Source organism: Acomys russatus, chromosome 22 (assembly GCF_903995435.1).
Source record: "Acomys russatus chromosome 22, mAcoRus1.1, whole genome shotgun sequence".
NCBI lineage: Eukaryota > Metazoa > Chordata > Mammalia > Rodentia > Muridae > Acomys > Acomys russatus.
The window spans coordinates 26,144,551-26,157,606 of NC_067158.1; the positions used below are offsets into that span (position 1 = coordinate 26,144,551).

Below are 13,056 nucleotides of genomic sequence, written 5' to 3' on the forward strand. Positions count from 1 at the left end.
TGAACTCAGGACCTTTGGAAGAGCAGCCAGTGCTCTTAACCTCTGAGCCATCTCTCCAGCCCTTCTAGCCTTGTTTTGCCCTTAGCTTACTCTAGAGGTTCTGGGTAACCATCCTTGACCTTTGCTTTTATTCGCAGACCTTGCCCTGAGAGCAGGTTTCACATTGACACTGACATTCACACTGACAGGAGAACTTGGGACCACAAGCCTGTTGTGTGGACAGACATGGTGGGGTGGGGGTGGGGCTTGAGGGGCTGGACATGGGCAGCCACTGTTACTACTGACCCTCCCCTTTGAGAAGATGGGGGAAGGGGTGAAGGAGATAGGGGCTTGAGGCAACGGGCTAGTCAGGCCATGTTGAGCCTGCTTCCTTCCTCTCTGCAGGATTCTAAGTTCTACCTGGAAGGCGAGGTTCTGTTTGCAAGTGTGGGCAGCATGGTGGAGCACTACCACACTCACGTGCTACCCAGCCACCAAAGCCTGTTGCTGCGGCACCCGTATGGCTACGCTGGGCCCAGGTGACATCCATTCCACACCACTGTTGGGTGGAAGCAGCCACGGGGCCACAGCCCTGCCACATAGATGGAGACCGGCTTGCATGGGAAGATGAGCAGGAACGGGCTTGACATCAGACCTCATCAACAAGACACCTGGCCTCAGGGAACAGGCTGGGTCCCAGGCTGAAAGAGGCCACCACTACTAGAGGACTGGCTGCCTTAGTTGCCCATTCAGCCCCTCCGTGTCCCACCTCCCCAGAACCCAGGTTGGGTGACTAAGTGCTGCCTGGGCTTTGATGACACAAAATCTGGTCCCTATAGCATACCCACACTGCAGTGGCCTGGGACCAAGCAAGGCTGGGGTAGTTGGATGGGTCCTAAGGCTGGTCCTAGGAGCCATAGACATGCTAAGACACGGGCTCAAGGAGGGACCATTGCCTCTCAGCAAATCTGAGATGACCTTTGTCTCAATGGCCAAGGCTTGATTGGCACAGAGAGGGCAGCAGGCTCTACTGAGCACCACCAGTGTCCAGGGAGAGAGAGCAACTGAGTGCAGCCCTAATGGATGGTCTGTGGTCTTCTAGGGCACAGGCTGCTAAGTGAGTGAACTGACTGGGGGACATAGCTCAATAATATTCAGGATCCACTTGGATCAGTCTTGGCTGGAGCCTGAACTTCAAAGCTCCAATTAGCAGGGATTGAGTGACTGTGTGACTGGCCTGGTACTGGAACTGGCTGTTGGCTGTGAGCAGACCCTATGCAGGTTGGCCAAGCTTAGTCTAGAGCAGGCAGTGAGTATGAGGTTCTGCTGGAAGTTCTGGGAAGTTGTGCATGAAGGAGCCAGGAGCTTGGAATCCAGTGGGGGGTGGGTGGGGGTAGTCCAGGAAGACTTCTTACAGCAGATGCTGACTGGAGTGAAGTGGGACAGGCCATGGATGGGTGGGGAAGGTGGCATTCAGGTGTCCAAGTAGTTTGGGTGATCCCAACCAGTTCCTGCCCCTCAGTTCCTGCCATGTAATTCTACCGGGCACAACCATCTAGACTGGACTTTTTTGTGTGAAAATAAATGCATCTGGAGACGCAGAGACCTTCATCATCTGGCTCCACTGCACTTTATATTAGAGAAGGTTCTTCTTTTAACTTGTTTTATTATTCTATGTGTGTGAGTGTTTTGCCTGCGTGTATGTCTGTGCATCGTGTATGTGCCTGGTGCCCGGGGAAGGGGGTGGGCAGAAGAGGGTGTCAGATCTCCTGGGACTGGGACTGGAGTTACGAATGGTTGTGAGCTACCATGTGGATGCTGGGAATTGAACCAAGGTCCTCTGGGAGAGCAGCCAGAGCTCTTAACTGTTGAGCCATCTCTCCAGCCCTAGAGGACAGTGTTTACATAGAACCCAGAACAAGGACTGTACTTGTGCTCCGTAGCCAGGGACTGCTGTCTAGTAAGAGGACTTTTGTTTGGAACCCCCAGCTCTTGCTGTATTTTGGAGGCCTGTGGTTGATTCGATGAGTCAAAATTGGGGATATGGGAGGCTGTGGCCCCAGGGCATTCCTGGGGCTGTAGTGAATGACCCACACTGGACTCTACTGGCCATCTGCTTCTAGGAACCAGAGTCCACCTCCGTCTCTGCAGGTGTTTCCTTTCAGCCTGCCAGGGGAGAAGGGTCAGGGTTAGGGTATATGGGGTTTTTAGTATTCCGAACAATCCCTAGAGGACCAGCCGTTTTTTTCCTCCCTTTCTGTCCTAAACTCAATCAGAGTTTCAGTTTAGGCCACAGAGTCCATTTCTGTAAAATATAAAACAGAACTGGATGAAAACTGGTTTTGAAAGCTGGGCAATAGTGGTACACACTTTTAATCCCAGCACTCTGGAGGCAGAGGCAGGCAGATCTTTGTGAGTTCAAGGCCAGCCTGGTCTACAAAGAGAATCTAGGACAGCCAAGGCTATTACACAGAAAAACCTTATCTCGAAAAACAAAAACAAGAGGCCGGGCATGGTGGTGTACGCCTTTAATCCCAGCACTGGGGAGGCAGAGGCAGGTGGATCGCTGTGAGTTCAAGGCTAGCCTGGTCTACAGAGTGAGTCAAGGACAGCCAAGGCTAATACAGAGAGACCCTTTCTTGAAAAAAACCAACAAAACAAAAACTGGTTTTGGTTCTGTGCTTAGGAGTTTGCTGAGTGTGCAGTGTACTGCAGGGCACCTGCTTTGGAGACCAGCTCAGTGGCTAACATGTTTCAAGCCCTGGGCTAGAAAATTTAGGGATTCCTCAAAGCCACGTGATGGATCCTTCGGGTTGACTAAACTGTGGATGTCCAAGGCCCACCTAGGGGTTTCATACGGCCTTATCTCTTGGACTCTGGACCAGCTGGCACAGCTGTGTACATGTTTGAACCACCCCAGATCCAGGATCTCATTTGCAGGATTGTGGGTGATAGAAGAGTCCTGGCCTTGGTCCTAAAACATGAAAAAGAATTCATAATGTGGTGGCTACTATGTATTGAAAGCTCCCAGCATTTGTGATGCTGACTGGAGAAGTAGATCCGGTTTTTTTTTTTTTGTTTTTTTTTTTTTTTTTTTGGTTTTTCGAGACAGGGTTTCTCTATGTAGCCTTGGCTGTCCTGGACTCACTTTGTAGACCAGGCTGGCCTCGAACTCACAGCGATCTGCCTGCCTCTGCCTCCCGAGTAGACCTGTTTTTAAGTGAGAGAACTAAGGTTCTCCTTCTCCAGAAGCCTGAGTTCAAGTCCTAGCTTTGCTACTCAGTGTCATGTGTCTCCATCACTGCTTTACTGCTCTGAGTAGAAACCATGCCTCCTGCCTGGATCCCTGACGCTCTCCTCAGCCACCACTAATCACTCTGGGTGTCTGGCCAGTTTTGTTTAACTCCCGTAGCTCCAGAAGTGCCTACACCCACCCCAGGAGCCATAGCTTTGGGGGAGCAAATTTGCCTTCGGGATCCCAGTGTGTGAAGCAGGGTTGGGTGGGGGGCCCCAATGGGAGCTCTAGGTCCTGCCCTAGGGGTGGACTAATACCCTTCTTTCTACTGTCAGAGAAACTAGAGGCCAGAGAAGGTTCCCTGACTTGCCCGCCATTGTGATATGTTCAGAGATGGCTTCTGTTTGGGTGTGAGGAAAGGAGGCAACATGGGAAGCATCCTTGAGTCAGGGCCAAGGGAGGAGCACAGTGTTGTCTTTCCTGTGGCTGATCTGGGAGTGTGGAGAGCCTTTCTGCCTTCTGAGTTTGTTTGTTTTAGGTTCTTATTGGTAAAGGGTTTCCATTTATTTATTGTTTACACTGCTAGGGATGGAACCCCAGGGTCTTGTTGGTAGGCAAGTCCTCTAACACTGAGCTACAGTAGCTAGAGACATACAAATGCCAGTTGCTCCCATGCTGGGTCATGTAACTAGGTGTGGCCCTTATCGACTGGATCCCCAGATGCAGCTTCGTCCCCAACACAGAACACCCTAATAGAGAAGAGGCTTTGAGAGTGATGCAGGCCCTGGAGGAGAACGGACTAGACAATGCCGGGGCACAAAGAGTAGATCTGGGACTCGAACCAAATGTCAGAGCATGGGGCAGGGGAACAACCCAGACCTGATCCTCACTGTCCCCTTGCACACACCCTGCAAGCGTCTGCCTGCGTTTTCTCTTCCCTCCACCTGGATAAGACTGACTGTGGAGTCCTTAAGGAAACCTCCTTTGCTGGGAGAAGGGGCAGTGGCCTCTGGAAGTGCCACACCGCCACACCACGAAAGTATATGCAGGTGGCGATCCCCCTTCAAGCTACTTTCCCGTCTCTCCCTAGAGGGAGATTGGAGAAGCAGTGCAGACCTCTGACTCATCTACCCTTGTACACCCTGTGAGTGCCACAGGAACCTTCCCGGGCATCCGGCTGCCCTTGCACTGCCTGAGAGCTGTAGCCCTCACTTGTCCTGAGCTGCTCTGAGCTCAGGCGACTCCTTTCCTTCTTCATTTCCTGAAGAAAAAAAAATGTACCCAGAAATGTAAATAATCGGTAAATGTTCAGTGTGGCAAATTGCAAAGGGTGCCTCTGCAGGCATGAAGGAACAGTACTTAACACCCACGGGCCCTCCCCTCCTCAGCCCTGGTTTTGGTGACCCTCTCTTGTTTTTTCTGAAAAATCTTCACTACCCAGTTATTCACCCATCCCAGTGCTTTCCTGTTTTTGTGTTTTGTAGCAACAGAATCTCACAGATGCAATCTTTGGCACCTCACTCCTTTGGCTCATCATCAGATTTATTCCTGTTGCTTCACACAGCTAATTTCGTTCAAGTTGAAATAGTTCCATTGTATGACTGTATCACTGCTCACAGAGCCATTTCACTGTAGACGGATGTCTGATAGTTTACGGTTTGGGACAATTACAGACAGTGCTGCTGGCAGCCATCTTACCCGCGCTGTGTCGTTTCCCTAGGGTTTGAGGGTCTTTAGATGCCTGTCAAGAATGCTGATGAGAGAACCCCTTGGCTCTGTACCCTTGCCAGCACCTGGGGCTGCCAGAGCTTTTATTTTTGCTAGTCTGAGGGGGTAAAAGTATGGCTTTATTTTACATTTAGTATTTACTAATGAGGTTGAGAACAAGCTCCTGTGTTTCTTAGCCATGCTAATCTTGACTTCTGTGAAGAGCCTATACAAATGTTGCCGCCGCCCTCCCCCCCCCTTTTTTTTTTACAGGCTATTCATCTTTTTCTTATTAACCAATAAGTGTTTTGTCTGAGTATATGTGTACCATGTGTGTGCCTAGTGCCTGCAGAGGGTACTGGATCCCCAGGAACTGGAATTCTGGGTGGTTGTGAGCTTCCGTGTGAGCACTGGGAACTGAACCCAGGTCCTCAGCAAGAGCAACAAATGTCCTTAATGAACCATCTCTCCAGCCCTCTCCCCCCACCTCCCTCTCTGTCACTCGATCAAGTCTTGGCTCTGCCCACCTCTGCCTCTTACGTGCTAGAATTAAAGATAAGCACCACTACGCCCTGTTTGATATTGATGGTCTTGAGATTATCTGTAACTCTGTGATGTAAATATCTTCTCCAACTTGGGCTTATCTTGACTGACTATGGCATCTTCTGATAAATTCTTGTTTTTATTGTTTCAGTTTTTACTTTTGTTTTTTCTGTCCCAAAGCCCAGAGCTTTGTGAAAGTTAGGCAAGCACTTTACCACCAGGCACATCTCCAACCCAGTTCTTATCCAGATCTACGTGTCTCCACTTCCCTGTTCTGGAATTAAACTTAGGTCCACCTGCATATGCAGCAAACATTTTACCAGTTAAGCTGTCTTTTGAGCCCCCACGTTTTTATTTTTAACAGAGTTGAGGGCCAGTGAGATGCCTCAGATGAATGCTCTTTACGAAGCCTGAGGATCTGAGATTATACTCTGAGTTGTTAGGGCAGTGATTGTACCACTCAAGAAAGCCTCCCCTTCTTCCAGAAACCATTAATTTTGGATAGATCCCAAGAGAAGGATAGGCCTTGTGAAGACTAATTTATTTAGGCTATCTATCTGTCTATCTATCCATCCATCCATCTATTTTGACGCAGGCTCTGGAATTTGCTTCCAGTCTGGCTTTAAATTCATAGAGATCTGACTGCCTCTGATGCCTCCATGCTATGGTTAAAGGCATGCAGCATCATGCTCTATTTATTTAAAAAAAAAAAAAAAAAAGAGGAAGAAGAAAGAAAGAAGAAAAAAACCTTTTTGGATGATGAGGTCTTGTAGGCTTAAATGCTGATTTCTGTCTCAATGCTGTGTAAACACTGCTCCCCAGTTCTTCCCTGGTATGCCAATAAAGCAGCTTACAGCCAGTCGCTGAGCAAGGGAGAGAATAGGGCTGGACTTCCTGCCAGCCAGAGGAGGAGAAATTAGAAGAGGAAGTAGGGGGTTCAGCCACAGGGAGAGGTCCAAGGAAGATCAGGAGGAAGGAGCTGGAGCCTAGGAAAGCTAGAAGAAAGTACCAGTATGACTGGGATGTTTGCTGGGATTAAGACAAATAACAGAGGGTTAAGAATAGAGACAAACGGCTCAAGACCGTGTTGTAAAGCTTAATTTTAAGCAAATATAAAAGAGTCTCAATTATTTGTGTGATAGCCGGGTTAAGAAATAAGCTAAGAGAAACAAACATTGTTATATAAAAGTAACTTCAACGAGGGCTCTTATATTTTACCCTGTCATCAACATCTTGGGCCTAAGTGATGTTACTCTCTCAACTTCCTGAGTAATTAGGAATATCGATATTTGCCACCACACACATCTCTCTATATAAATTTATTGCCATTCTTAGTATTTTTGACTATTTTGAGACAGGGTCTACTATATCCTAGGCTGGTCTTGAACTTGATGACTTTGAACTTTTTTTTTTTTTGAGACAGAGTTTCTCTGTGTAGCCTTGGCTGTCCTGGACTCACTTTGTAGACCAGGCTGGCCTCGAACTCACAGCGATCTGCCTGCCTCTGCCTCCCGAGTGCTGGGATTAAAGGCATGCATGCCCAGTGACTTTGAACTCTTGATCCTCTTGCCTTTATGTGTCAGCTGTTGGGCTTACAGGTGTATGCCCATAGGTGCCTCCATATACAGTTTAAAACCAGCTTCTTGATGGCCTCAGGTGATGTCCACAGAGATTCTAGACCCAGCACAGTGAACTTTCCTGCAATTACAGTCCCTGGCAGTGACCAAGCAGAGAAGCCACCACTTCCATTTAAGTAGTCAATGCCTAAAAAGCCACTCTACAGATGCTACCAAAGAGACCCAGGCTTCGTATAGAACTGTGAGCAACACACCTGCCCTAGTGAGGTCTCTTACATTTCCTCATTAGACCAAGTCACAAATGGAAAGGAACTCCCCTGATGGTACAGGTCCTGTCCATGTGCCACCGGGGCATATTGTGACTAATGAAAAATGGCTTGGGTCCCAGCTGCTTCGGGATGCAAGGAAAAGTTAGACTCATTTTAATTTTTTCTTTTTTTGTTGGTTTTTGAGACAGGGTTTCTCTGTGTAGCCTTGGCTGTCTTGGACTCCCTTGTAGACAGGTTGGCCTCAAACTCACAGTGATCTGCCTGTCTCTGCCTCCTGAGTGCTGGGATTAAAGGCATGCGCCACCATGCCTGGCTAAGTTAGACTCATTTTTGAGGAGGGTCTGGCACCAGCAAATTTTTACCTGTCCAGCAAATCTTGCATTCTCTATATCACTAAAGCGGATTTGGTGGCTGGGCATGGCTACAGAAAGAGACTTGTTCAATTTAGGAAATCCTGAACATCTTCAAGGGATTATAATAGTAAAAGAAGGGGGAAAAATACAGGTTAATGAACAGTATTTCCCAGCAGTTCAGAAGTTTACTGTTGCTTCCAGTAGCCAACCAGTCGGAAGCATCCTACCTCATTATCTGGTTGGTTCAAGTGCAAACTAGAGAGCCCAGCAAGAGCTCTTTCCTCAGGAAAAAGTGCTCTGTGCTCTCTGAGCTGTCCCTCATTCAAACTGTGCAGCAGATCTCAGGGTTTGGAAAGGTTAAGCACACCCCTCTTCTGATCCAGAAGTCTCCAAGCATCTAGCAACCGTGTCTGACTTTCATCCAAGAGCTAGAAGAGGTGGTTAGACGCACAGTAGGAGCACAGCAACTCCACACCTTCTTCACCCGCCTGGGTGACAGCAGCCCCACAGCCAACTTTTCCTCCTTTCTAATTCTAGAGTTAATTTTCCTTTCTTCTTCCTAGCTATCTCAAAGTCCTCACTGGACCTTATACATTTGATATCTCTTATGATAAATTACTATTATTCTTTGTGTGTGTGTGTCTGATTGTATGCATGTATATGTGAAGTCAGAGGTCAGTCTTGGGTGTTGGTTGATCCTTGCCTCCTTTCACCTTGAGGCAAGCTTTCTCTGTCTCTGTTGTCTGTCTGTCTCTCTCATATGTATAACTTTTTTGTCTAACCAAAAGAGGGTGTCAGATCTTCTGGATGGTTGTGAGCCACCATGTGTGTGCTGAAAATTGAACCAGGCTCTCCTGCAATAGTAGCAAGTACTCTTTAACTGCTAAGAGACCACCCTGAGGCTAGGTCTCTTGTTTGCTGACAAATATCCTGGACTGTGTACCTCTGGAGATTTTCCTTTTCCTGCTTCCTGCAGGAACACTGGGATCACTGCTGCGTGCTACTGTGCCTTCCTTTTCATGGGTGCTGGAGATTTGAACTCAAGTCCTCACGCAGCCACAAGTAATATTCAGTATCTCCTTTCTTCACTACCCATTCTATAGTCCTTGTTTGGAGTGACACTTTGTTTCTTCTAATCAGTTTGCCCCTTCTGCCCTTCCTGAGCATGCTGCTAAACTTGCCTGTTTATAGTTCATCCCCATGGGAGTAACAAGAGATGTCTGTCTTCCCCACCACTGCATACAGGCTGGGGATGTAGCTTAGCAGTGGTGGAGCATTGGCTTAGCATGGGTGAAGGCCTGGGTTTGATATGCAATGCTGGAGGGAAATGCTCTTGTGGCCGACACTGCTGCTGCTATACATTGCATAGCTGTTGACCCCCTTTTCAAGACCGTGGGAGGCTGGGGCGCGGTGGCAGACACCTGTAATCCCAGCACTCTCTGAGTTAGAGGCCAGCCTCGTCTACAAAAGCAAGTGCAGGACAGCCAAGGCTACATAGAGAAACCCTGTCTTAAAAACAAACAAAGGAATGAGGGGCTGGAGAGATGTGTCAGTGGGTAAAGGCAATTGCTGCCAAGCCTAATGAACAGAACTTGATCCCTGGAATTCACATGGTGGAAGGAGAGAACTCTTTCTTTTTTAGATTTATTTATTATGTATACAGTGCTCTGACTACATGTACGCCTGCACACCAGAAGAGGCACCTGATCATGTTATAAATGGTTGTGAGCCACCATGTGGTTGCTGGGAATTGAACTCAGGACTTCTGGAAGAGCAACCAGTGCTTTTAACTCTCCAACCCCTTTCTCTCTCTCTCTCCCTCTCCCCCCCACCCCTCTCTCTTAAGACAGGGTTTCTCTGTGTAGCCTTGACTGTCCTGGGCTCAACTCACTTTCTAGATCAGATTGGCTTTAACTCACAGAGATCCAGCTGCCTCCCTGAGTGCTGGGATTATAAGTATGCACCGTGGTGTCCGGCTGAGAACTGATCTTTTTTTTTTTTTTAATTTATTTATTTATTTATTTAATGTATATAGGAGAGCTCTATCTGCATGTACACCTGCATGCCAGAAGAGGGCATCAGATCACATTATAGATGGTTGTGAGCCACCATGCGGTTGCTGGGAATTGAACTCAGGACCTCTGGAAGAGCAGACAGTGCTCTTAACCCTTGAGCCATCTCTCCAGCCCAATTATTGATTCTTGTAAGTTGCTCTGTGACCTCCACACACATGCTAGGTCATGTGTGTGCATATGTATACAATAATTAAATGTACATTTAAAAACTTTTAGGCAGAATTCTGTCTGTGGACATAACGAGGACTTTTGTTTTGTTTTGTTTTTGTTTTTGTTTTTCAAGACAGGGTTTCTCTGTGTAGCCTTGGCTGTCCTGGACTCCCTTTTTTGTAGACCAGGCTGTCTTTGAACTCACAGAGATCCACCTGCCTCTGCCTCCCAAGTGCTGGGATTAAAGGCGTGCGCCCCCATGCCCGGCTCAAACGAGGACATTTTGCCCAATAGCTGGTTGCTACATTTGAAGCCATCTTCATAAGGAGGTTCTTTGATTCTTATCATCTTCTTTGAGGTAGGCTGGGTGTTGCCAGGAGTTAACCTGTCTTGTAAAAGAATTTTTCTTTTTAACGATTTTATTTATTTATACAGTATTCTGCCCCCATGTGTGCCTGCCAGAAGAGGGCACCAAATTTCCGGATCTCACTATAGATGGTTGTAAGCTATCATGTGGTTGCTGGGAATTGAACTCAGGACCTTTGGAAGAAGAGAAAGTGCTCTTAACCTCTGAGCCATCTCTCCAGACCCAAGAATCTTAAACATAATAAAAGCATCTTTAAATGCCATATTCTGTTGGTCTCTGAGGTCTTTGAAGACCTTATCTACTACTTTACTTTATCTATAGAATCATATCTATCTGTAAACGCTAGGTTGTATAGTCTTGTGATAAAAACAGACTAGTAATTGATATGACTATGAATTGATCAATTAACAATTAACTTGTATTATTTAATTATCCTAAATAGCCTGCAATAGCACTTTCAAAGTATTGGAAGTAAAGGCAGCAAACTGTCTCTGTTTTTTTTTTTTTCATTTTGGAAGCTGCTAATCTGCACTTCCAGTTTACTCAAGCAATTAATTTTTTATGCCTTCTCAAGTCTCTGATGGGGATGAAGACCAGATAGTTTAGTTTTACAATTAAGCGAGGTTGTTTAGGGGTTATGATGTTTTTAGTTCTAGATAGATGTTTTAAGTTGATGGAGATGGGATATGATAGATATTGATTTATATTCAAAAATTTTAGACTCACCAAGATAGAAAAGTTGTATTGGGCTGGAGAGATGGCTCAGCGGTTGGGAGCACCGTCTGCTCTTCCAGAGGTCCTGAGTTCAATTCCCAGCAACTGCATGATGCCTCACAACCATCTATCATGAGATCTGGTTCCCTCTTCTGGTGTGCAAGTATACATGCAGGCAAAACACTGTATATGTAATAAATAAATAAATCTTAAAAAAAAAAAGTTGTATCTTTCAAGGTTGCCAAATTCAAATAGCCAAAACATTATGAATATAACATTTTTATAATTTCTGATTATAATTAATGGTTCTTCTTGCTGTATGTAGTTTGTTATATTTATGTGTAATAAGATAAATGTGTATGAAAAAAATAAACCAACAGTAGGGTGTATGGTGTACACCATTAATCCCAGCACTCAGGAGGCAGAGGCAGGTGGATCTCTGTGTTTGAGGCCCACCTGGTCTACAGAGTGAGTTCCAGACTAGCCAAGGCTACACAGTCATTCCAGCTAATTTGGCTACTATTTTCAGTGATTACTAATTTACTTACACGGGTTCCAAGTGATTAGGCAGCAGCCAGCTTCAACTAGACTAGGTCTCCTAAAAGACATAACCTCTTTGATAATCAGAACCTCTAGGTCTGAGGGACCTTAATGGAACAGAATTTCCCAAGTGGATCTCTGGGAATTACACTTATTGGGGAGAGAGCCTCATAAGATGCTTTTTTGTCTAGAGTATACTACTTACTGGAAAAATACATTTTGTCTCCATGCCAGTGCCTCATATGAGTCTTGCTTTCTTGTTTGTTTGTTTGTTTGTTTGTTTGTTTTTTCAAGACAGCTTTGTAGCCTTGGCTGCCCTGGACTCGCATTGTAGACCAGGCTGGTCTTGAACTCACAGATATCTGCCTGCCTCTGCCTCCCGAGTGCTGGGATTATAGGCGGGCACTACCAGGCTGGCTTCATCTGAGTCTTGATTCTCAGTTATTCTAATACAACAGCAAATACCTTCTGGATGGTGCAGTATGTGCAGGAACAGTGAGTGCCACAACTCCTTTGCATAGTGATACTGGGCAGGTATGTCATGGTTCCATTTCAGCAAAGCAGGCATTTTGTAAATTATTTACTTTAATTTTCAAGTTTCTTTTTGGTGTTTTGAGATGGCCTGTGTAGCTTTGGCTGGCCTGGAACTCACTATGTAGAGCAGGATGGCCTCAGACTCAGAGAGATGTTGCTTGCCTCTGCCTCCAGAGTGCTGGGCTTGAAGGTGTGTACCACCATGCCCAACAAGAATGAATGACTGAATGAATGAATGAATTAATTAATTTTATTTTTCCAAGACAGGGTTTCTTGGCTGTCCTGGACTTGCTTTGGACTTCTTTTATTTTTAAAATATGTGTATAGGTGTATGTCTGCATGTGGGTTTGTGCACATTTTAGTGCAGGCACCCATGGAGTCCAGAGGAGTGTGATGGATCTCCTGCTGCTGCACTTACAGGCAGTTCTAAACTGTCTAACATGGGTACTAGGAATCAAATTCTGGTCCTCTGCAGGGGCACTATGTTCTCTTAACTGCTGAGGCATCTTTTCAGCAGTTTTTTTTTTTGTAAACTTTTAAAATTTTATTTATTATTATTTTTTTCTGAGACAAGGTTTCAGTCCTGGCTATCCTGAACTTGCTTTTGTAGACAGGCTGGCCTCGAACTCACAGAGATCCGCCTGCCTCTGCCTCCAGAGTTCTGGGTGCCACCATGCCCAGCTCACTTTGTAAACTTTTGAATCATATTACTTGCCAAAGTACTGTAGGAAGAAAAGGCAAACCCATACCCAAATATGTAGTAATTCTTGTCAGCTTTGCCATCTAGGACAGAAGGACTCCAGTGTACTCACCTTGTCCCAAAGGGTTGGTTGGTTTGCCAAGGGGTACAGTTACAGTTTTTGATGCTTACAGGTTAGAAATCTGGTAGTGTCTATGGTTGGGTCAGCCTGTTAAAAAGAATGCTTCCAGGGCTGGAGAGGTGGCTCAGCAGGTAAGAGCTCTTACTGCACTTCCAGAGGACCTGTGTCCTCTTTCTCCAGCACCCATGTTGG

General features: G+C 46.2%; 1 protein-coding gene and 1 pseudogene across 4 annotated transcripts in view; both read left to right on the top strand.

Annotated features, from left to right (window-relative positions):
• The window catches only part of Sh3bp2 (SH3 domain binding protein 2), a 38,226-nt gene extending 36,865 nt beyond the window's left edge, over positions 1 to 1,361 (top strand). For all 4 annotated transcript variants that reach the window (XM_051164766.1, XM_051164767.1, XM_051164765.1 and 1 more), the window contains exon 13: positions 385 to 1,361. In XM_051164766.1, the coding sequence (XP_051020723.1) occupies positions 385 to 522 (138 nt within the window). In that variant the 3' untranslated portion in view covers positions 523 to 1,361. The remainder of the gene's footprint in view (positions 1 to 384) is intronic.
• Positions 1,362 to 7,342: 5,981 nt separating this feature from the next.
• LOC127205879 (Fanconi anemia core complex-associated protein 24-like) lies at positions 7,343 to 8,414 on the top strand (annotated as a pseudogene).
• The last annotated feature ends 4,642 nt before the right edge of the window (positions 8,415 to 13,056 follow it).